The 22,416-nt window shown below is 44.2% G+C and overlaps 2 protein-coding genes across 21 annotated transcripts; both read right to left on the bottom strand.

Moving 5' to 3' along the window:
• Positions 1-1,632: 1,632 nt before the first annotated feature.
• LOC119172023 (uncharacterized) lies at positions 1,633-13,965 on the bottom strand. Of its 20 annotated transcripts, none has more exons than XR_012893737.1 (5): positions 13,827-13,965; positions 7,633-7,733; positions 6,307-6,480; positions 5,925-6,094; positions 1,633-1,997 (listed from the first exon to the last, which is right to left on the bottom strand). XR_012893737.1 is itself a non-coding variant. In XM_075886589.1 (5 exons), exons 1-4 carry the CDS (start codon positions 9,802-9,804, stop codon positions 5,988-5,990), a joined length of 432 nt encoding a protein of 143 aa, XP_075742704.1. In that variant the 5' UTR covers positions 9,805-9,893; the 3' UTR covers positions 1,633-1,997; positions 5,925-5,987. The 20 variants fall into 20 exon arrangements, 1 of the variants encoding a protein (XP_075742704.1); XR_012893734.1 differs by having other exon boundaries at positions 6,307-6,449; positions 13,827-13,964; XR_005109911.2 differs by having other exon boundaries at positions 6,307-6,428; positions 13,827-13,964.
• A 1,867-nt stretch (positions 13,966-15,832) lies between these two features.
• Positions 15,833-22,390, bottom strand: LOC142796286 (uncharacterized). Its single transcript, XM_075886567.1, has 8 exons — positions 22,009-22,390; positions 20,968-21,097; positions 20,663-20,838; positions 20,146-20,205; positions 20,015-20,074; positions 19,845-19,949; positions 19,676-19,789; positions 15,833-19,379 (listed from the first exon to the last, which is right to left on the bottom strand). Exons 2-8 carry the CDS (start codon positions 21,081-21,083, stop codon positions 17,218-17,220), a joined length of 2,793 nt encoding a protein of 930 aa, XP_075742682.1. The 5' UTR covers positions 21,084-21,097; positions 22,009-22,390; the 3' UTR covers positions 15,833-17,217.
• Positions 22,391-22,416: the final 26 nt, after the last annotated feature.

Here is a 22,416-nt window from a genome sequence, read left to right as displayed (position 1 = left end):
TGCATAATTGTCCTGTCTTTATGGCTTGCGATAAAACATGAACAAAAAAAGCTTGCTGTTCCACGTGAATTCCTAAAGTTTCTTATCAGTCGTATTAGGTTACGTAGCAATAACGACATTCTAGTCTTTCCAAAAGTAAGCACAAAGCTGTCACTGAGGCAGTTTGGTACGTGGTGGTGGCTTATATATGGATTCTATAGCCATACAGAATTTGTGGCTACTATAGATGGCTTGCACCTACGTCACTGCTCGAAGCAAGTCGGCCTTATTGGTGAACATCGGTTAGACCTTCTGCAATGCTGCTCGCCGTACCACAGGGTTTCTTCCTCCGCTCTGGTTATATGCACAGTTGCGGACTGCTATAATCGTGGCGACAGCTGCGGAAGAAACAAGCAGCCCACCAGTCGGAAGGAGTTTCTTTCAAATATCCTACTGTATTGAAGGCCAGTGCCAAGTTCATGCATTCGTCAATCTGTCTGTTGTCCGTCCGTCTGTCTGTCCATCTGTCGGCATGTCCGTCTATCTGTATGTCTGTCCGTCCATCTAGTGAACACACTAAGTACCGCCATCCCGCATCTTTTCATCATATATTCATTATATAGAAGTACCCCCATTCAACGGACACTCTAAGGACTAAAACGAGAGGTGGCTACTACATACAGGAGACGCATGACCCATGCCTTGAGGAGCTTTGTCCCTGAAACCCCAATTGAGTCTAATCGTCTGGCAAACAGTAATCGCCCGAGCACTCACCGATACCACAAGAGCACGATGGCCTTGTCTCCCAGAGACATTGCTTCATCTGTCGATCTCAGGTTGACGACTTGCTCATTGCGGATCCTTTCTCGCTTGCTTTGTCCGCGTAGTAGAGTCCAATGATCCCGGACTGACAAGTTCCTTCAGCAGGTGTCCACCAGCCTCCTTATACCGCCGCTGCGAACCATTTTGTAAGGGGTGTATAAGACTCTGGATTCGATTAATGTTATTGAAGAGTTTTTATTTTACTATGCGACCCTCAACAAAGGACGCCAGGCTTGAAGCTGTTTTCCTGAACAGCTTGTCTCCCTAGCTGCCGCCTCTTTTGCTTCGATGACACTCTCCCGCCTCCACGGCGATTATGTGACCCGGCCGCTGCTCCCCAGATGCCAGCCATCGGGGTCGAAAGTCGAAACAGCGACGCTCAGATCAAAAGCAAGAGGCACGATGAGAGGCAAATACCTCTCGCTTTCCGCAACTATTCGATGAAATAACCGCGGTCTGTTCGCCATCAGTTTAGCAACCGACACAGCGGCCTCAGGGTAGTGGGGTGCGATGAAACGTCGGGAAGGCATCTCAGGCCTGCAACACCTGGACACCGTTATATCTTGGACAGAGTCCACAAACGTGCTGTCACGCAACAATGCGCATAATGTGTACATGGGTTTACTACATCTAAACCTTGGCGTTTCTCTTCTTTGCACTTACTGATAGTACTTTTAAAACAAGTTGCATCCATATATGTAGATTACAGACATCAAGGAGATATGAGGCATCAGGCCCAAGGCCGCAGCAACTGTTGCCCTATGTAAGTACTTGAAAGTCGCTATATCACGCCATTGGTGATATGACTGTAGAGAGGCTATGACACTCACATTTTGCTTTTCCACAAATTTGTATTTATTAGCGAAGAATGTACACATTGTGCACCCGTATGCCGTCACTGTGGCTTCTCAGATGGGATTTTAACAAACTCCTGTAACATGCTCTATATGGACACACAGAACAAGAATAAGGTTTTTCATTACTGTGCATCCGCATGTGCTCTGCAAGCGTGTCCGATCGTCTAAATCGCTTTGAACAGACTGAGCAAACGAATTGCTTTTCTCTGTGAGTTAGCATATGCCGCTTCAAGTTCTTCGATACGAAGGGGCACAAGTAGCATTGGTACTCTTCTCTGGGCTTGTCAATTTTTCTCTGTCGACTAGTGCCGGCTGGCTTGAGAGAGGAACCACCTTCACCTGAAAGTATAGGAATATACATGCTACATCAATAGCCTTAACTTAATTGCAGTACTACCAACAAGCCAAGTCCTAGGCTAATTGGCAAGCTACAGCAGGCCCCTCCCTGACACTTTTATGTTTCATTTGATACATGCATGCATATGTATCTACGAATATATGTAATGGGGTCAATACTTTTCTCTCTGCCTCCCCCTCCTCCCCTCCCAGAAAAAACTTATGGCTAAGCCCCTGGTTTTCGACACATGTGCACCGCCAACTTTGGCTGTTATACGAACATTTCCTTATTTTTGCGTGCCGTGTTGTGGAGTTTAAAAAAGTCTTCAAACTTTGAAGGCACTGAACCAATCAATTTCATGCATTTGTGTCTCATCTACCCCCATAGCACTATTTGTAAGATGCGAAATGGCAAGGTTACAGCCCACTGCAGCAGCACAGAAATCCATGTATAAAATAGTTTCAATATTATCAAATCAATGACGCCGTAATTTTTCATGGATTATGTACTGTGGCTTCATAGGTCTACACCTAACATCACACGAAACAAAACATATACGTACATACAGGTGTAAGAAGTATAGCTCGGACAGGCCAAAAGGCAATAGCATTGCAAAGGGTGGCACACCAAGCCTGCATTGGGCAAGTTGCTTTCAACAGAACAGCTATTCAAAGCTGATGTGAATCTGGGTTGAGCGCCATACAAGAGGCTAGCCTAGCCAAGATAGGTCAACATGGTGAGAGCGAAAGCAAAGCAGAAGCCAAGGATGAAGCTGAAGCCTAGTACAGCAGGTATGCCCAAGCACAAGAAAGAGAAATGAGGGTAAGGAGGATTTGATTGATTGATTGATTTGTGGGGTTTAACGTCCCAAAACCACCATTTGATTATGAGAGACGCCGTAGTGGAGGGCTCCGGAAATTTTGACCACCTGGGGTTCTTTAACGTGCACCCAAATCTGAGCACACGGGCCTACAACATTTCCATCGGAAATGCAGCCGCCACAGTTGGGATTCGATCCCGCGACATGCGGGTCAGCAGCCAAGTACCTTAGCCACAAGACCACCGTGGCGGGGCAGGGTAAGAAAGAAAGAGAGGAGAAAGGCAAAGTCAAAAGCTCAGTAAAGGGCGAGGGCGAAGCCTGGTGCAGCAGGCATGTTGAAGGCGAGGTTGAGGGAGGCACTAGAAGGGAGTGCACATCCAAGAGCAGTGCCAAAATGTTTTTTACTAGAAATTAGATGAGGGTGGGGGGGCAGGACAAACGAACCATTTCGAAAGGGGACAGGGAGGAGGAAAACTTAACATTAGCTCTGGGGAAGGGCTAAAGGGAGAACTACTTGTTCTTATATCATTATTACGGCTTCACACAAGGTTAACATCACATAGTGCTTCATGCAATTTTTGAAGTCCCCGATTGTTGACCACATGAAATGTCACACAGAAACTTTCACCAGCATAGAAATTCATTATACGAAAGTGCTAAAATTTTTCGGGGCTTCTCCAGAATCAGTAGCTTCGCGATGAGTTTGTGAAGCCCGCAGCCACTGAGTAATGCTGACAGTAGGTCAGAGTTTTGGTGTTTCTGTATTTACAGGTTTAGAGGAGTGAGCTTTGTAGTCCATTATATGTAGTATTCTACCAGCATGAAATGCACACCCGCTTCGCCATGACAGTTGCCTACGTTACCACAGAGCCCAATTATACATTGGGTTTGTAAAAATTATCCTCCCACGCCAAAGCCAGTTTGAACGACTCTGCCCAAATATGCCCTGCAGAACTGAGCTTTCCGGATGCTATTTATTCTGCTTCCATTTGAAATGGAACTTTAACTGCGAGTGAGCGCTGTTGTCTCTCCTTTCTCTCCTCATCCTCGTTTTCTGCCATACTGTTTATTCATTCAAGATGCAACGAACCACCGTTCAAAATACATAAGCTTTTTCACAGTGTAGATTTGTATTTTTAGCCTTATGCAGTACCTAGTGCACATATGCTGCACACTACAGCAACCAAACAATGCCTGAAAATTTTCATGAAATACATCCCTTATGTAACTAAAGAACACATATGGCAATACTGTTGGCAATTCACTGCATGTACAATAGCCTTGGAACCATGTTCAGTAATAAAGCAGGAATTTACTAAATTATGACCAAGCTAAAAAATGTTATTATGGACAGAATAGGCCAAATTGATTGATATGTGGGGTTTAATGTCCCAAAACCACCATATGATTATGAGAGACGCCGTAGTGGAGGGCTCCGGAAATTTCGACCACCTGGGGTTCTTTAACGTGCACCCAAATATGAGCACACGGGCCTACAACATTTCCGCCTCCATCGGAAATGCAGCCGCCGCAGCCGGGATTTGAACCCGCGACCTGCGGGTCAGCAGCCGAGTACTTTAGCCACTAGACCACCGCGGTTGGGCCGAAAAGAATAGGCCAAATAATAATACTGACTGCTATGAACACAAGAACAGTCTCCTGTAGGTAGTGTAATAGACAAGTGCCCAGCTTTGATTAAATAATACAATATGACGACCAACTCAATTCAAGATACAATCAGTACCACGTCACAATAAAATCCAAGTGCACGGCTAAATATACACCAATAGGCTGCACTGCACCAACCACAAATAAAACCTGGTTCAATGACTACATGGTACTCAATCAAAAAAAAATTTTCTCATTTGAGGACATCAATCGAATAAAAAATAGAACAAATGGTACACAGCAACAACAAGATTTAGTTTAAAAAACAAGCAGTCCATTTGATAAATCTTCATGCAGTGCAAGACTTGACCTGTAAAGGCAAAAATGTATATCTTTAGAGAAGCACGGGAACAGCACTAGGATTAATTGGTAGGCCATTCATTTCTAGTATATTCAGGCCATTGCAAATTTCAAAGAAGTGCATTATGTGCAGGAGCTCAACAATATTGGCATCTTGAGAGCATGTTCTCATTATCATCGTTCACATCATTTTTAAGCTCCGCTTTGTACTAAGGCTTTGATAAATGCAGCATATGCAAGCAGTACGTAGGTTGTGTTTTTATCATACTGAACCACAGACTTGTCGGACCAGTATCTGAAAACCATAACAGCTGCATCATTGTAGCACTCGTGTCTTGTGCATACCTGCTCATCACAATGAAGTGCAAGCAGGATTTCATATTGGCTATGAAATTCAATCAATTACATGCATTTTCAAAGTAATGACAACTAGGCATTTTCAATATAACAACCTGACTACATACTTCTCGCATGTAAAAGCATGGCACTTAAAGGGCCCTCCACCAGGCCATACCTATTAAACTTACCTGGCTCCCATACAAGTACTCCCAAATTCTGCTATGTGAGGAGCAACTTATTCTGGTTATGAATACACTAATCAATCAGAAAAAAGTCTTCAGTGACATAATCAATGAAACCGTACAGTGGAAAAGTATTCCTTCGTAGATTCTATAACTAAATCAAAGAAAAGAAATATAATTAAAGGCAGAAAATGATGGCAATACACATAGCTTTTAAATGTATTAATTGAACAATAAATGTCAGTGCCGGCCAATATACAGAAAGTTCATCTCACAGTCAGGTAGACGTTAGGGTATCAAGGCTTTTACCAACGTTTATAGATACTTTTTCAGTTTCCGAAATGCTCCTTTCGAGGGGGACGTGATTTGCTGCAAGGAAGTGTGAAGGCACAGCACCAAGTAACCAGCTGCTCTCCACTGGCTTCACTGCCGACGCAGCTTCGCGCGTTCCGTGCCAGTGTTTGGTGCACTTTTTTTGTGTGTATGCCTAATCATGTGGCATGCTTCCACGGTCTTCTGAAGACAATTTAGCGGCTACAGTAATGAAGACACTCAGGCATTTATGACATAGAAAATTCGCCTATTGTTGGCATTGCAGGCACGACCACGTGTGGACTCACCGAGCACATGTGTATGTCTCCCGAGGTTAATTCTACTGTTGCTGCTATCCCGTGTGCCGTATCTCAGACGTTCCAGGCATCATGACATGTTTTTTGTGCCCAGGCGCACCAGCAGGTACAGGAAAATCTCCAAGAAACGCGACTTCTCTCCGCCGTCTGACCCACTGTCACTGCACAAGTAGGAAAGATCCATGGGAAAGTTTGGGAAAGACCCGCAGGAGATGATGCTCACTTTTAAGAAAGCGACATCCTGAAGACATATAAGCATACTATAAATGGAAAAGTCGAAATCGACCAAAGTGCATGAGCATTAAGGAACGATGCAGTTCCTTGTTTATTTCCGAACCTCCCAATGTACATGAAGACGTAAAAGAAAGGATACCTGTACCACAACCAACTGCTGCTTCTTTGCGATCAACCAGAAGAATCCCGGCAACAGGCACCCGCTCCTTCGGAGGACCGCAGCTTTTCAGAGCGATTGGAAAAAAGTGTGCTTCAACTTCCCTGCAAGAGAATTTGGTGGTCCTCGAGGAGGCGAAAAACCACCGGTAATAATCTTCTATATTGAGTAACTCAAAACATCTATCTTCTGGCACAGCGACAAGAGAAAATGCGCCGCTAAGAAATATTCATTACAAGGGCTGTGTGGGCATGACTGGTGCTAACAGAGGTATGTGTATCTTGTGTCATTTTAGCAAGAACACTGAAAAAAAACAGAATACCAAAAATAATTAAGATCAAGGTGCAAATTGCAAGCAGCGAATGAAGGAAATGGTTGATCTGTTCTACTACCACTGGAGACGAGAGAAAACTATAAATATGTCGGTTCAGTGAAAGAAAATTGAAGACTGCAACCCTGACTACTCTCAATGATCTAGTTGAATATTTACCTAGTGCAGAAAGTGTCCATTCATTGTACATCCATCATGCAACAAGAAGCAAAATCACCGAATAGGTATAGGTACACAACAGACTGGCTCATGCTTTGTTTGCTGCTCACGAGACCGAATGGCTACAGGAATTCCGTGATGCGCTTGTTTGAAATTCGAATGCTCGAGACTAATGTGTAACAGTGACGAGTGTTCTTCTGTCAGCGTACTGATGTTTTTCAATTTTCCCAAAATTTGCATTTTTTTAATAACCTCAAGTATTATCCACTCATAAACACCCATATATCTGAATACTTCAGAAGAAAAAAGTGCACTGGTTCATACCACCTTAACAGAGAACTTGAGTCCGCAAACCTATTTGTGTATTTTTGAAGAAAAAATTGTTATGTCTAGGTGCAGACTTTAGGGGAAAAAAAAGAAATAGCGTCGTTACAGTGGGATTTTAAACGTGCTGATACCTTACACCAATGGCTTGGTTTCAACTTCTCTTAGGGTAAGGCCTGCCGAGGTGCTTATCACTGAACTGAATAGCTTCGAAACAACTAAGCTGGAACCAGATGAGTCACAGCTTTTATCGAGGCTTCGATGAGACGTGGCTAATACAATTGAGCTCTAAATTTAGTTTCTACTATCTGGAAGAACAAGAAGTTGCAGAGAGACAAAACGGCCCATTAAGCGACAAATGCTCGCCTAGCACCACAATTATGCGAGCTATTATTTCTATCAAGGACCCAGCAAAACGCACACACATCTAGGTTTGACGTTACGCTCCTCGCACATAAATCAATAAGTTGCGGTGTTGTGTAAACGCTGCTCACCGGCTACATGGCGCCTAGCTGTAACAGACAATCCTTGCTTGCTTGGCACAAAATTGGACTGCAGCGCCGCGGTGGCGGGAACAGCAGCTGGCCGCCTGCTCCTAGAAGGCGAAGGGGAGAGTTTTGAAATTGAATAAGTATCTACAAATGTTGACTTGTACAGCATGTGCCATTCTTTATGATTAAAGTGGTTGCCACCAAATCTGCTGGCTTGGGTTCAGAATTGAACTGCCTTGAGGCCCACCCCCTCGAACGGCCAGTGGTCCCCCATATTATCTCTGGCGTTCAAAAAACCAGCCACTTCGTCTTCCTCCCCTTTCTCAGCTTACCCATCCAAAGCATTTCGTTTTTTAGCTCTTATTTTTCTCCACTTCGATGCATGTCATGTGGTTTCGGTTTTGAAGTTTCACTGACGCCAAGGGCACCACTGAAATTTTGTGTTCGGTATGCAGCTACAGTTTTTTAATTTAGAAACTATTTTTGATGGAGACGAAATTGCTGTAGGCCCATGTGCCCAGATTTGGGTGCACGGTAAAGAACACCAAGTGGTCGAAATTTCCGGAGCCCTCCACTACGGCGTCTCTCATAATCATATGGAGGTTTTGGGACGTTAAGCCCCACATATCAATTAAATCTAATCTAATTTAGAGACTGGCCATCCTTTAGACATGCATTATGAGAAGCACTTCCTTGAACTACACGCAAAATGCACGTATACAAAATCATACACTGATGCGTCCAAATCACATGCCAGCATCCATCCTCCTCAGCATTGCCCTTCGTCATTTACAGCAAGATTGGAAGCACATTGTCTTACAATCACTGAAATGATTGTCCTTTTACTCATTTATAATTGTTAAAACAGCAGCATAAACTCAAAAGAGAACTAGATAAGAGTCTGTTCTTTGAAAGGACACAGTGAAACGGATCACTCTCTAACAAGCCCAGCCCTCGACGCAATAGACACCCTCGACGCAATGTGATCCTTAACATGCAAATAAGAATAACCACAGTGCCAACGTGCTCAAGTGACTGTTGCCCAACAAGAAGAACCGCTAAGACAAGTGAGCCAAGTTCAGTTTTGTTTGTCCACGAGTACAACTGTTGGGATTCAACATTTGCATTCACAGCAACAACGGCTTGAATAATAATGTCCAGGAAACGGAGCCCGTTATTGATTCCAAACCAGAGTTTCAAACTATAAAACCTAGAGGTGAAGCTGGCATTAGTGTTTATGCGGGGCTCCATGAATGGCGCTTCAACCACCATGGAAATGATGTAAAGTGCAGGCTACGAATTTGCATCAAACAGATTTTTGAGAATCACGACACTTGCTTAGCAAACTTTAGGCAAAAGGACATGAAGCTATTTTCAATTAAAATCGAATTTGATCATTCATATGTAAAACTGACTACAGAAAGTTAGCGTGATTGAGAAACAACAATTAGGGTATGCACTACTCCACAAATGTGTTCCAGATTTGGCGTCACCAAACAATTAATTCTTTTACTACACTTGAAAGAAAACAAATTTGTGTTCCCTTTGGAACTACAGATTATCTATTCATGGAAATAAACATACTGTATTGAGTGAGACATACTTCATGTATCCACAGACGCACCTGCCATGCCAGGTGCGTCTGTCGAAATGATCTCCCCCAACACATCTCTCGTCAGGAGAGCATGAATATGCATCTACGTCGCTTGGGCGTCAGTTTGGAGCCAATTTGAATGAATTTGGCAGGACACTGTCATAAATAACAGCAACACTATGCACTATCGTTCATTGGCATGAGACGCTACATCTATGCACAGTGGTGAGTGCATAAAGGTTTTTGATAAAACTGTCAAGCGCAACCAGCAAAACTGCAATGTTGCAGCGGACCAGAAGACCTAGCCGTCTTCAGCCTCTTTCAACAAGAAAAGCACTATTTGAATGCTTTGCACCAGACTCCACAACCAACGCTGTGTGAACAATGAAACAAACTAAAAAAATATGTGTAAATGGTTCACTAGCTAACCCAATCTGATCTGAAGCCTGTTGTACTTCCTTTCATTCCCATAATGGCTAAACTATCACAACACCAGATTTTCGTCTAGATTATACTATTATGAAATCCTACACTCTTAAGCAGTGGCACAAATCCAGCAAATCACAGAGGAGGTCACGCATCTTACAATGACGGCTATTTTGTTTTTATAAATATAAGTTGTAAGTTAATACATAAACGCAATCATGCTTCGAAATTGAAAAAAAAAAATGCCTGAGCACTTCGTCCTGATGGTTAGCCAGCGAAGCTGAAGCACGCAGCCACAGGTGTTGGCAGATACCGTAGCCGAAGCCAAAGTTCTACTTGAGAAACTCTAGCCAAAAGCAGACGTTGGCCCCAGCCAACGTATTCCTGCCACTGCCCCATTGACACTGCTCTGTTTGCAATGCCGCTTACTCGGGTCACACTTTTGTTGTTGCTTGCTTCTGACTCGGAAGGCTGCCAGATCCTCAGTGCAGTTATTGCTTGCACTTTGCCACCCAGGCCTATACTTGTGCCCGGACTGCAGCATCGGCCGGGCGAACATAAATTCTCTCATGGATCAGCTGTCAGCACTGTGTTCGTATGATCCAGGCCCTCCCTTTGTGGAGGTTGTTAAAGCTGCTGTGCGTGGGCTCGGAGGCTCGACTGGGAAGGTTGAGAACGACATCACTGACGGTGCAGCCAATGGCACACATCCTTAGGTACGATGCAGAGAATGGCATGACTAATGCCGCTGCCAATGACGTGTGCTTGTGTGTGACATGGAGAACAATGTAACTGATGGTGTAGCCAACAGAGCCCATTATCAAAACTCCTGGCAAACAGTTTTTTATTTCACCTAGCCATATACAGCTTTCGCTGGAAAAAGTTGTATGAGTGTTAGCACCGAAGAAGGGAAAACAGCACTGAGCAGCCTGTTACGAGCACGCATTGCATGGTGAAGATAGCTTCAATGTGACACTCAAAAGTAAGCACTAAGATATTTCTAGCTTATGTCGTTTGCGTTAAGCCATTAGGCATGATAAGCCACAAATGCTAGCCTTTCTTTTTTTATAAAGCATAAAGCAACAGCTTTTTTTCAACTTCAGCTCCATTCTTCGTTGTGCATACCTGTTAAAAATTCCTACAAATTAACGCTGTGAAATTTCTCATAAAGCAATATTTAAGTTCATCGGTGATTTTGCTTAAACAACACAATCATATTTCAGCAATTGCATTCATACTTCATTGTCAACAGTGTGTAACAAATCGTCAACACATATTTGCGATAGATGTTCAGCCGTTCCATAGTTTATTTGGATTTCAATGCCCAGCTCAATGAATATTTGCAGTAACCCAGAGTTCTTTAGAAAGCTTATGCTCTGTGATGCATTTTGAACCAAAAGCATTTTTCTCCGTTGTTCTTTGTTTCTGTTCAGTAGAAAGGCTTCTGATTTCAGAGTTAGATATGACAACTAAAATTCAAAAGGGTTGGAAGAGCACTAGCAACAGTGTTTTGCCCCTGCCCGAACCCAAGGGGTTCAGGACCACCCTGACTACCATGATTCCTGCCACTACTCTGATGCAAAAGTTGGAAGTGCTTTAACAGCAACTCGTTGCTTTAAGTAAGTGAAAAAAATGAAATACCTCAAACGATGTTTCACCTACGACCAATTCTGTACCAGAATGCCTCGAAGTGGATATCAAGGTTCCAATAATCAAGCACTATGGAAGAAGACAAATGCAGAATGCACTGACATCACTAAAACGGCCACGTTGGAGAACCTACAACGTGGGACGCAAACTTAATTGTGATGTCAGGTACAGGGGCCCAATAATGTTTGCCAACATTACAAGACTAAAGGAAGATAACTGCTTTGACATCATGGAAGAAACAAAAAGAAAGGAGGGAGCATTAGGTTACACAACCAACGTTCGCAAGCCACCCCATTTTGAAGCCAGCAGTGTCAGCCCAACACAAGACCGTTTGTGTCAAGGTCACTATACAAGAGACTTACAGGGACTTAAAGGGTATGGTGCACGGTAAGTTTTAATCAAAATGTACTTGTTCAGCACAGACTGGCTAGCTTACAGACGAAAAAAAACCAGGCCTGCGAGGAAAGCCCCACACAGTTCCTGCGGAAGCCAGAAAGACAGCACTTCCAGAGGCCGTGATAAACTATCTTCGGGCTGCTAATACAAGTACACTTTCAAGGTACTCACTGTGCCATAACTCACAATTTTTTTTAAGTTCGGAAGCCCCCACTAAGCCATTGCTCATCACTTTGCGGAGAGGCGAGGTGCCCGCTACGCATCTTCAAGGCAGACAGATGTGCACTTAGTTGATGCAGTGCGCGATGACAAAGAATTATGGCTGAGCCCTTTGTAATGAGTTTGAAGATTTAAACAACCCACTAGTTATGTAACTTGCATTGTGTGACATGCAGTCACTATTTTACTCACCTACCATGCTATATAAGATACTTTAAAGTGACAGACTGAACTTTATTGGCATCCTTAGGAAGTGGACCATTGGGGCCTGTTTTCTTTGGTAACTAATCTAAGCGCACTTGCTAAGTACTCCCGCAATTTTGGTGAAGTAGCGAGCCATCCAATATGGTATTATTTGTCATTCCAGGAGAAGTGTGGTACCTCCGACGACGTGTAAGGCATTACGTAGACTTTGACGATGAAGAATTATGGCAGAGCCTTATGCGAGGTGTTCAACAACCCACCAGTTATGCAAATTGCATAATGTCACACTTGGTTGTTATTTTACTCTTCTAACAGGCTATATAACATATGTTAACATTGTTCCTTTATGACATCAAGAGTGTATAGGGTATTTTCGCAAAGGAGTCGGGCACTGGCGTACTCTGGTACTTGACTGTCACGGAAAACGCCCAGCTACAAACCCATTTCATCTAGGTTATATCTTTTCTCGTTTTTTTTTTTTCTTATTTCACGTGATGGCGGTTAAAGACACCAGTGGCAGTAGTGGACAAGTGTAGTGTCAAGAATAGCCATCGCTGTGATTTCATAACATCTTTCACTGTAAAACAGAACTCTACCAGGTGTACTAAAGCCTACTGCTCACTCTCGCATTTTAATCCCGTAGTGGGCCAACAGAGCTGGCTTCAATCAGATTGTGCAATGCTCCCTCCTTTTCTTTTTTTTTCTTTCCTCTATTCCTGATGTCATCTAAGCAGCCATGTTGAGCATCCATGGCATCACATGCAAGCTATCAATGTGCAGCATAGTGTAAGAGACCTCAGAATAGCAATTGAGAATATTTTAGAGAATGCAAGCACCAGTGCTTGCTTGGGGAAAAAGAACGATGGAGAAAACAGTGTGCTGAACAAAGTACAAATTGTAGCAGCCAGACACAATACTGCATTGATTCTGCCACTTGAAATGAGAGATCAAGCGACCGCTTTTCTTTACAAATGCACTGCGTGAGTTTCAACAGCTCATGAACAAAGTGTAACGGCCTCTAAAGGGGCAGACAGACATGTTTAGCCTTCATCACCATTATCATCAAAGCGTTTCCAATTCTGTAGTGCACAAGTTTCGGCCACTGCAAATTACCCTTTAGACAGGAGAACTTAGAATAAACCTATCACAACACGAATCTAGAGCACCTTTAAAGGCATGCTGCAGCGAGCTTTGGCCAAGTTTGTTGTGCAAATCTCCGCATTTCTTGTTCGAAGCAGTCGACGCGTGCACTTACTGGTGGTCACTTCGGCGTAACTCCCACGAACACCACCTCCGAGTTTAATGAGGCTACGTCGAACAATGTTTGTTACGCTATATTTCTGGGTCAATCCAGGCACCCTTTACATCTTGCAGCTGACTTGGCAAAACCCACAATCTACCTTGCGCTCGTTCGAAGGGCATACTTTTTCACCCCCGGCAAGCTCCGTATTCATAAGTTTGTTCGAAGAGGCACTGCTATATCCCTGAAACAGCCGCCAGCATAAGCCGCACGAGATCTTCCAACGTGTTGGCGATGCGCAGCAACCTCTGCGCGCTGGAAACGTGCAGGCACCACGCACCTTCCCCACAGTCGATACGTGCGGGCGCTTGTTCTCGGGCAATGGAGGTAGAAATGGTCGTGGCACAGAGGAGCGTGCTGCCACTGTGTATATTCAGACTGGCAGCTGCCAAACACGAGCTTTCCTACCTTCACGAGCACGAATGCAACAGAGCCGGGCACAGGACATTGAGATCAAACGAAAACTAGCTTTTCAAATTTTCTTTCATTTCTTGTGGCTTGTCTTGGTTTGGCTTGACCGCATAGAAGTCGGTATGTTTTCTACTAAAAGTATTTGTAATGATGCTGATAGTTGACATGCGGCGCCCGATGTTCTCTGGCGGCGCTTCATACGACGCCGCCGTTAATTTTTACGCTGTGTCTAAAGGCACGTCGGACGTACCCGAATACCAAAAGCTAAAGGTACGTCCGACGTACCCGAAACCGTGAGTCTAAAGATACTTCGGACGTACCAGAATACTAAAAGCTAAAGGTACGTCCGACGTGCGCTTTCTCGCAAGTTTTCACTCAAGCGACTCAAGTTCCACCTGCCCGTCCGTCGTTTTCAAGCAGTTCGCACGACTGACCTCTTAGACGCGCGGATCCGAGAAAAAAAAAGTTTTCGTCAACGAGTTTGTAGTTGGACGCGCAGACGTTGCACCGGTTACATCAGACGTTGCACGGGTTGCACTTTCTCGCCTACTCAAGCTTGGTTTATACCACGGAAATGTTTATTCCTCCGTGGTTTACACGCAGCTATTATATCGCTTGATTAGGAAAAAAAAAAAGTTTTCGCCATCGGGTCGATTTCGATGCAAGTAGTACAAATCAATCCATTCCAATCCAGTTCTTGGAGTCCGTCCGAGTCTGTCAGGTGTTCTGTGAGTCTGTCTTATCCATGACCTACTACACTCCTGACCTGTTCAGATAGCGGGGTTCCTATGGGAGCGCGTGTCCCCGCTCTCGTTCAATCGCTCGCCGTAGGTGGCGCTACCTATAACCTGTTCGTCTGCTACTGTGCGGCCGGCAGGAGGGCGACGGACTGATACCATGCGTCTGCTTCTGTGACAAACTGCCTATACGTGTGATTGTTTTTTGCTGAAAAGGCTAACGTGTGCTATGTGTTACATTTTAGTAGTTAGGCTATACTGGTTGATTGACTTCTAAAGCTGTATATTTGCGTAGAAATGTCTTGCTGCATGGTTGTTTTTGCCATTCCAGCCTGACCATGACCATACTTACATTTGAGGTGTCAGCTCATCTAAAAAAAAAAAAAACTGCACGCGGCCACTATTAGAGCTGACTACTGCAGCTATCTGCCGTCTGCAAGTTTCTGCACACGACCTACTGTGTTTCTGCGTATCTTCTGCAATTTGTGTATGCGTATCGTCTGGAACCATCGTGATTCAGTGTGAACAATGAATGCCTAACAATAGTTTTTTTATCTCGTTGGACTACGTTTTCATTCAAGAAATATTTTCATAATAAATTTTCCTTCATTTGTAGAAAAGTTCCCGTCTGCTTGCCACTGTGACCCTTTGTGTGCTTTTTTTACGGTTCTATTTCTGCTTCAAACGTCCACACGAATGCAGCCAACTCTGACGAGGAATCATATCGCTTTATTTGCCATATTTTACACATTCATACACAATTCATGCACAATAAGAACGATTTGCACTGCCACAGCGATGGCTGAAGCAGACGACAGCGAACAGGTGCTGCCTAGCGCCACGCCGCTCGTAGGTGACGGCCCTAGCGGCAGAAGGTATGAACTAGAACGTGGGCGCTGGAAGAGGTGCTCTCTGGGCAGGTCAGGAGTGTAGTAGGTCATAGAGAAATAAAAAAGGTGAAGAGTGGACACTCCCGTAGACCCCAGCGGCCCAATCGACTCTAGCACACCTAGTGGTTGATGAGAGCAAGTGGCTTGCGCTTCCGGTTTCGGTTTCACTGGCGCAACTTTTGAATTACTTTGCATAACCGACGTTTGGCTATGTCGTAAGTTCATAATTTCAGACCACTATTCATCGCCCAAATGGATAGTTTTTGTAGGTCGTTTTGATTTAGCGATTCCCTGTTTTGTTTTGTTCAGTGGTTCGTGCGAATCGGTCGTGACGTAATTTTTATTTTGATTAAGTTATAAAAAAAAGAGATGCAGGTAATGATAATTCACTATCGTTTTATTCATCGCGCTTGTGTTTTTCTTTTGGAACAAGTGATCAATGTATATATCAGTCAAAGAAACAGAGCATCCGCAATGTTTTATTCAAAGGCAAGGTAGAGTATGAGAATATAAAAAGCACAATATGACAAAGGTAGACAACAAATGCATCTCGCCTTACAAATAAATTGTAACAAATATTGTAACAAATACATAGAGAACACAGACAACGCACACATCGCTAGAGTTGGCAGAAGCCGAGAAACTGGTGAAGTATGACACACCGGGCCAGTGGGTAACTAAGGATCTATGGCAAAAACATAGCGCACAATGCTGATGAAGAAGGAAGAAGTGACATATACACAGCAATGAAGTCGCGAATCACGCCTGGGCTTAACTGAAATAATGCATAGAAAAAAAGAGCGCACAGAAACCACACGACACAATATAACAGAAAGGCAAAGGTGCAGTGTGCTGGCTGTGCTTAAGAACAGCTAGTCCAAAATGAAAAAAAGCAGACTTGATGCCTGCTTGTCCTCAGAAAGGTAGGGCTTTGCAGCTTGCTCACTACGTGAAAGACAAACTTTATGCTACAACACTGGCAGGTCTTGTGGCTTTTGTTATGCGTCGCCTTCATCAAAAACTTAAGATCCCAAGTGATTTGCGTTTGGGTGTTGCTGTGACGCTTGCGAGCTAAAATAGATTGTAGTCATCACTTTATCCAGAATTGTGGACTTTAATTGGTGCTACGAGAGCGGTATTACAGGGCTAATAAATAGCAGAAGGAAACCACTTTGGCTCATTATTTTTCACAAAGGCTCTACATCGTACGTTATCACTCACAAGCTATATAAAAATAAAATGGCAGCGTCCGCAGCCCCATCAAACACTACAAGTTTGGGTATTCTTTTGAAAATTTTGATGGGCAAGATGAGGAGGTTGATGAGAAGCTAAAATACGAAAAGCGTGATAACATGAACCGTGCCCACTTCATACTGTGTTCCTTACCCGCTCGAAGACATTTCAACAAGCGGTTTTGTTATCGATATATTACTTGAGCTGGAGAGATAAAGCATACACAGTGACCAAGCGACCCACAGTAAAGTGTACAGTTCGCCCGTATTTGCTACAAAAAATACAGACAGGATGCCCAACATTCTTTTTAAGGTTATGCAAATCACTTCGAGCGAATACACAGTGTTTGTACTCCTCATAGCGGGTAACCAAAACAATGAATGCAACGAAGGAGTGGTTAGTCCAGTTGAACTGAATATAAGCATATAAGACCATAATGAAGTCTGCTGTAACGAAGTAATAACATAACAAAGCTATTGCAGGATTCGGCTCAACTCCAATACTTTAGTGTAAACCCGCCGCTAATTGCTAACCTTTGAACTTGTCAAGCTGCATGCCCGAGATTGAAGACTGGAACCTAACCCTGTCTAAGTTTCGGTTCACAAAACGCACATGCCAACATAAACGAACCCGGCAAAACATTTTCAGAAACTTAGCGCGACACCCAGCAGAGCAGAAATGAAAATCGCCAACACTTGACAGATGGTGATACAAAACATCGCACACTTTCAGGTGATGTGCAGTGGCCTCAATTATGGCAAGAAAGCGAGATTCAAGTTGTTGTACGTATGCAAAAGCTGCTTCTGATGGCACAGTGAGATTCCCAAAAAGTTTGCTGGGGACGTGGTATGCTTTGAGCATTGTGAAATACTGGTGGGTACCCTTAAGCGTCTCACTGTCGTCTTTCAGTAACTGTGGGCAACTGCAACCGTCACATGCATTCCGAAGGAAGTGTTTGATGAGAAAACCAGCTACATAATATGCAGCGGAGTCATCGATAATATGGGAGTGAATGTTTGTCGCAAGTTCAGAGAGATCGTCTAGAGCGGGAAAGTCGTCAGGCTGTGGCTGTGCACACTCCTCATTATCCACAAGAGACGCACTGGTGAGGGAGAATGGCGACAGCTGTTCCTGGAGGAGGTCACATTCATCATCCTCGACATTTCCGTATTCTGACAGCTTGAAGAGTTTTCTTATGCAGATGTGCTTCAGGCCACAAATAAATTGTGCTACATTGGGGTTGGTGTTGCAACCCTGTTTTTGCCTAATGTGGCCAAATATGTTCTCCAGAGGATCCTGTTGAAGCCTGCGTGTTAACAGGTATTCAAAATTGTAATTTTTGGAGAGGTCGTCCCATAGTTGACAAATTGCCTGAATTGTAATTTGCCAACCTACGATGGTTTGTGGTTGACGTCTGCCAACAAACTGCCATGATGCAATCCAGGGAAGCTGGCCTCGGAGGAAGTCAATCAGCTCTGAATCATTTTTCATGATTGCATGCCGCAGCTTTTGCGAAGTTCTTTTTTTACTCGAGCTGTTCAAGGCATCGAAAATCCTGTCCATACGATCACAAAATTGAGCTGTAGTGATGGCCGAGGCAGGCAGCACCTTCGCATACACCATTGCCGTGATAGCAATCGAAACTGATGCACTGAAGACCTGAGTTGCTCTGCTGACCTTCATATTAGAAAAAGGTTTCTGATGAACGTGCCGTTCAGTCAACTTTGGAGCCAATCGCAACCGCAACTCATGTGAGGATTGGTAAAGGCTTACAATGTGCGACCAGTTAACGATGTCATCCCCAATGTATAACTTGTGTGCTTGGACATTATTGCGCGTTGTTTTAATTAAATGCGGAACATCAAAAATGTAATATACCCGCTCACCATTAACTTCAAAAAAAGGCTTTGCTACAGTCACTTTTAGTTGGTTAGCGAGACTTACATTTGAACTGCCCTGGTCACAAATGACTGCTTTCACTGCAATATTAATGCTCCTAAGCTCCAAAATGAGTGACACCAGCAAGTTATGCATAACAGATGATGGTGTTGATGTGTGCCCTATAGTAAAAGCAACCGGTTGAACCCACTTTCTCGAAACACCAACAAGAAGAAAAACCAGTGCTCGATCAGCGATGGTTGAAGTGCGATGAGTGCCATCATCTGTAAAACCCTGGACAACGTCTCTTGAAGCATCATAGTACAAATTCTTTTTGAGTGCTATTTCGTCGAAAACTAAAGCGCACACTCGGTCCCGTTCATTCCAAGCTTGAGTATTTGTTGCAATGGAAGAAAGGATTCCTGGAATTATGCCTGGAGTCATCTTTACATTAGCTAGCCACCTCCTTAATGAACGCCGGGAGGGCAAAGAAAAATACGGAGCCAGAAATCGGTATGCTCGCGGACCTCGGAAGTTTAAGTGAAGAGCGAATTTCTTGAACCACACGGGAAACCGCTTGCCCTTGCATTTGGGCCTCAAGCGAACATGTGCAGAAAGAAGTTTAAAAACCTCCTCGGTGACGTGCGGTCGGATAACTTCAAGGGCCTTCGTAGTCGATGACGGTGCTTGGTGAGGCTGTCTCTGCAGTCTTTTGATAGTTTTCCGCTGTGCTGCTACTTTGGCTTGCAGATGTTTAATGGTTTGCTTGTACTTCATTGATGGAGACATTGTCGCTGGCACACAGGAACGCACTGCAATAAACAAAAAAATTGATGTAAAAGCGAAGAACAACTAATCCCATACGAGCACTTTCCTCGCTCTTTCAGACCCAAGGTCTGAAACTTTCTGTGGTACAAAGTTTTCGATTCCACTACCTAAAAACAAACCATTCACAATGTTGACAATGCACAAAAAAAATGAAAATCACTGAGAGCCCACCCTTACATTTTGTAAGTGCACACGTAGTGTCCTTTTGAGGATAGTTTCCTCAGAATGTCCTAAACATAAAATAGCACATTAAAAACTGCTGCAATAAAAGCATAGTCACCATTTTCTCTAAGGCACTCAGGCGTGGAGCTGTTGGCGGAGACGTCTTCTGGAGGGTCTTGTGAAGCTTGTTCAGTGCCTCGGACAATGCTGTCGGAACAATCTTGCGAGCGGCCTGCGGAAGTCTCTATATCAATCCACTCTGGTGTTGAAGTGAACATACAACTTACCGGCCACACAAGTTCCTTTTGTGACAGCTGAACGACTGGTTAAGGTTTTCTCCGGCAAGACGAAATCATCAGAAATTCTTTCACCAGCTACAAGGGAGCTGCCACCTGCAGAGGTTTGGTCAACAGTCAATTTGGGTAAAAAAAAAAAGAAATCGCGACACTGAACGCACCCTGTTCATCGGGGCACCTCAATGTGTGGGAGCCGCTTTCTGAAGCCTCTACCGCAGGTCCTGAAGAGATGAAATTACGACAATGTGTCAGTAAGAGGCTTATAATAACACAAACTGAAGCTCATCCGCACCTTGCAGTGCAGCTTCTGCAGCCATGTCACAGTCACTACTTGAAGCGACGCTCAGAGAACCTGCATATATGTGCAGTTGGTACAAGTTACAAAGCTTGTAGCATGGGGAAGCTTAAACAGCTCTTTCAAACGCATAAATTGGTCGAACGTGGAAGAAAAGAGACGGCACCAACTAGGAAACAAGTAATTTGTGATTTTTGGAATTATCAACAGTGGCAGCTTTCACTGATGAAAGGTATACGTACATGTGCACTCAGGCTTGAAGATAACGTGAAATAGCCCTTTAAAGTCTTTCAAAACAAGTTGCGCAGGTCCAGAGCATCAAAAAATGACAGAAATGTAAAGCTGCTGTTAGGAAGGTAATAGCCCACAATTCACAGAACTTAAGACTTTCCAAGTGTTACTTCTGTAGTGAGGTTTCTCTATCGGCTACAGAGATCTTCACGGTTAACTGTCGCCACTGATTCAATACAAGTGGCTGCTATTGCACATATTTGAGTTTCAGTCAATCACTTACATGGTGCAGCTGGTTGCACACTGGGAACAGCCATTCTTGTAAGCCTTGTGTGCCCAGGGTCCATGAAACTTTGAGCAGTAAAATGGTCGCTACAAACCCTGTACGTTGCGTACAATAGGCTGGCCGGCTTACTAAGGAGATCATCGCATCCAGCATACTGCATCCATGCTTTCATCCTGCATTGGCAATGAACTATCAGCTGAAAGGGGAAGTGCTTGAATAGTGATTTTTTATTGTTACCCTCACTGAGCAAGTACGAACAGTAAGCCTAAAGACATGCAAACCATACAAAAGCTTTAACACACCTGCCGTCCCGTGGTATGCGGAAGAAACTCGTCCCAGGCTTCTTGTGGGTTCTGCCATTGTTGAAGCACCACGATACACAGCAGTAGCTGCCGTAGCTTGGACCGCCGGACGGCATGGCGTCAGCGCGGTCTGAAAATGTTAGTAAGTGGATGCTTCGCTGTCAAATTACAAAAAAGATATGTGCACGTCATAAGTGTACCAGCAAACCCCTTTGAATGATTAGCTAATCGATGCACAATACAAAACCAGTGATACATCTCTGACCCATAAAACTCTGACTTACAAAGATACACGTCAAGACCACGAACAAAGATCTTCAGAAGTTTCCAGGCCGCTATCCCTTGTAATGCAATGGTATCGCGGCCTGGGAACATTAGAACACCTTCGTGCGTACGCAGTATCAGCAGTACATTGGGAAGAAAAATCGTAGTTGAAATTTGTGCGGTAAAATTATATTGGAAACGTCAAAAAAATTTGTGGGCAGCTTGCACTAGTGGCACAAGGCTAGCGAAGAAACGAAGATGATGGCCACTTGGCTAGTCCAGATTTGCCTCCGGCACACCAAGAATTATTCGTGTTCCGAGCCTTCGGGAAATGCGTCGTGAAGCATGCGAGGCCCAACAAACGCTTCTCAATATTTTGCACCGAGCCTACGACCTAGCTGCCCAGCTATGCTCAGCGCACAGACGCTCGCGTCCGTGGCAGACGCAGCACGCGTCGCCTCGGCTTGACGCCGTGCCGCCTTTTCTATACTGCATACGTTGCACAATGTTCCCGTCTAACCGCCGCATAGAGCCACAAACTTTCTTTTTAGCGAACCTCCCAGTCCTTACAAGCTTCAGAAAAAGGTTACAACTGCGTGAATGACACGCCACGTAAGAAACAAACTCGCACACACGAAGCGCAACGTGTGTGTGTGCATCTTTCTATGTTTGTTGCATGGTGTCTTTTTCGCGCAGGCGTAACCGTTTTCTGAAAAAATGACCCAACAAGACCAACAACATGTCATTCAACAAGCTTCGCTTGAAAACGTGCCTCACCTGTTATCTCACGCTTGAAAACGCCGACGCAGCCGACGTTGACGAAAGCGACGAAAGCGTCTCGCTGTCAGTCATGCATGGGCTTGTCGCTGGATAGATGGTGTTTATGACAGTACGGCTGAAGAAAAATAATCGCGTAAGGTGTGTTGAATAAATCGTTTTTATGTATAAAGAACATACCAAATTTGGGCGTGTAATTATTAATTTGTGAAAACAATTCTGTTGCATTGATTATAACTGTGTTTTTTTTTGCGCTTGCGCCCTCTGACGTGTGGTGGGAGCACTAGTTCGTTACGTAGTCGTGACGCACTTCCTGAGGCCAGGTTTCGCGGAGTGTCCGCTCTTGTCTTCTTCTTTCTCTATGAGTAGGTCATGGTCTTATCCATAGTCTTATCCGTCCTACTTGTG

Source organism: Rhipicephalus microplus, chromosome 1, assembly GCF_043290135.1.
Source record: "Rhipicephalus microplus isolate Deutch F79 chromosome 1, USDA_Rmic, whole genome shotgun sequence".
In the NCBI taxonomy this organism is placed as follows: Eukaryota; Metazoa; Arthropoda; class Arachnida; order Ixodida; family Ixodidae; genus Rhipicephalus; species Rhipicephalus microplus.
The sequence above is the reverse complement of the archived record's forward strand: the minus strand, read 5'-3'. Positions and strand labels throughout refer to the sequence as shown.

Excerpts from the sequence above, each read along its gene's own strand:
- LOC142796286 (XM_075886567.1), bottom strand. The coding sequence starts at position 21,083 with ATGCCGTCCGGCGGTCCAAGCTACGGCAGCTACTGCTGTGTATCGTGG. Across the intron at positions 20,075-20,145 it reads TGCAGAAGCTGCACTGCAAG|GACCTGCGGTAGAGGCTTCA; the intron begins GTGCGGATGAGC and ends TCATCTCTTCAG. Across the intron at positions 19,380-19,675 it reads TGAGTGCCTTAGAGAAAATG|TGCGTTCCTGTGTGCCAGCG; the intron begins GTGACTATGCTT and ends TGTTTATTGCAG.
- LOC119172023 (XM_075886589.1), bottom strand. The coding sequence starts at position 9,804 with ATGCGTGACCTCCTCTGTGATTTGCTGGATTTGTGCCACTGCTTAAGA. Across the intron at positions 7,734-9,754 it reads TTGTGCCACTGCTTAAGAGT|GAGCAGGCGGCCAGCTGCTG; the intron begins GTAGGATTTCAT and ends TTCGCCTTCTAG. Across the intron at positions 6,481-7,632 it reads AGCTAGGCGCCATGTAGCCG|ATTATTACCGGTGGTTTTTC; the intron begins GTGAGCAGCGTT and ends TCAATATAGAAG.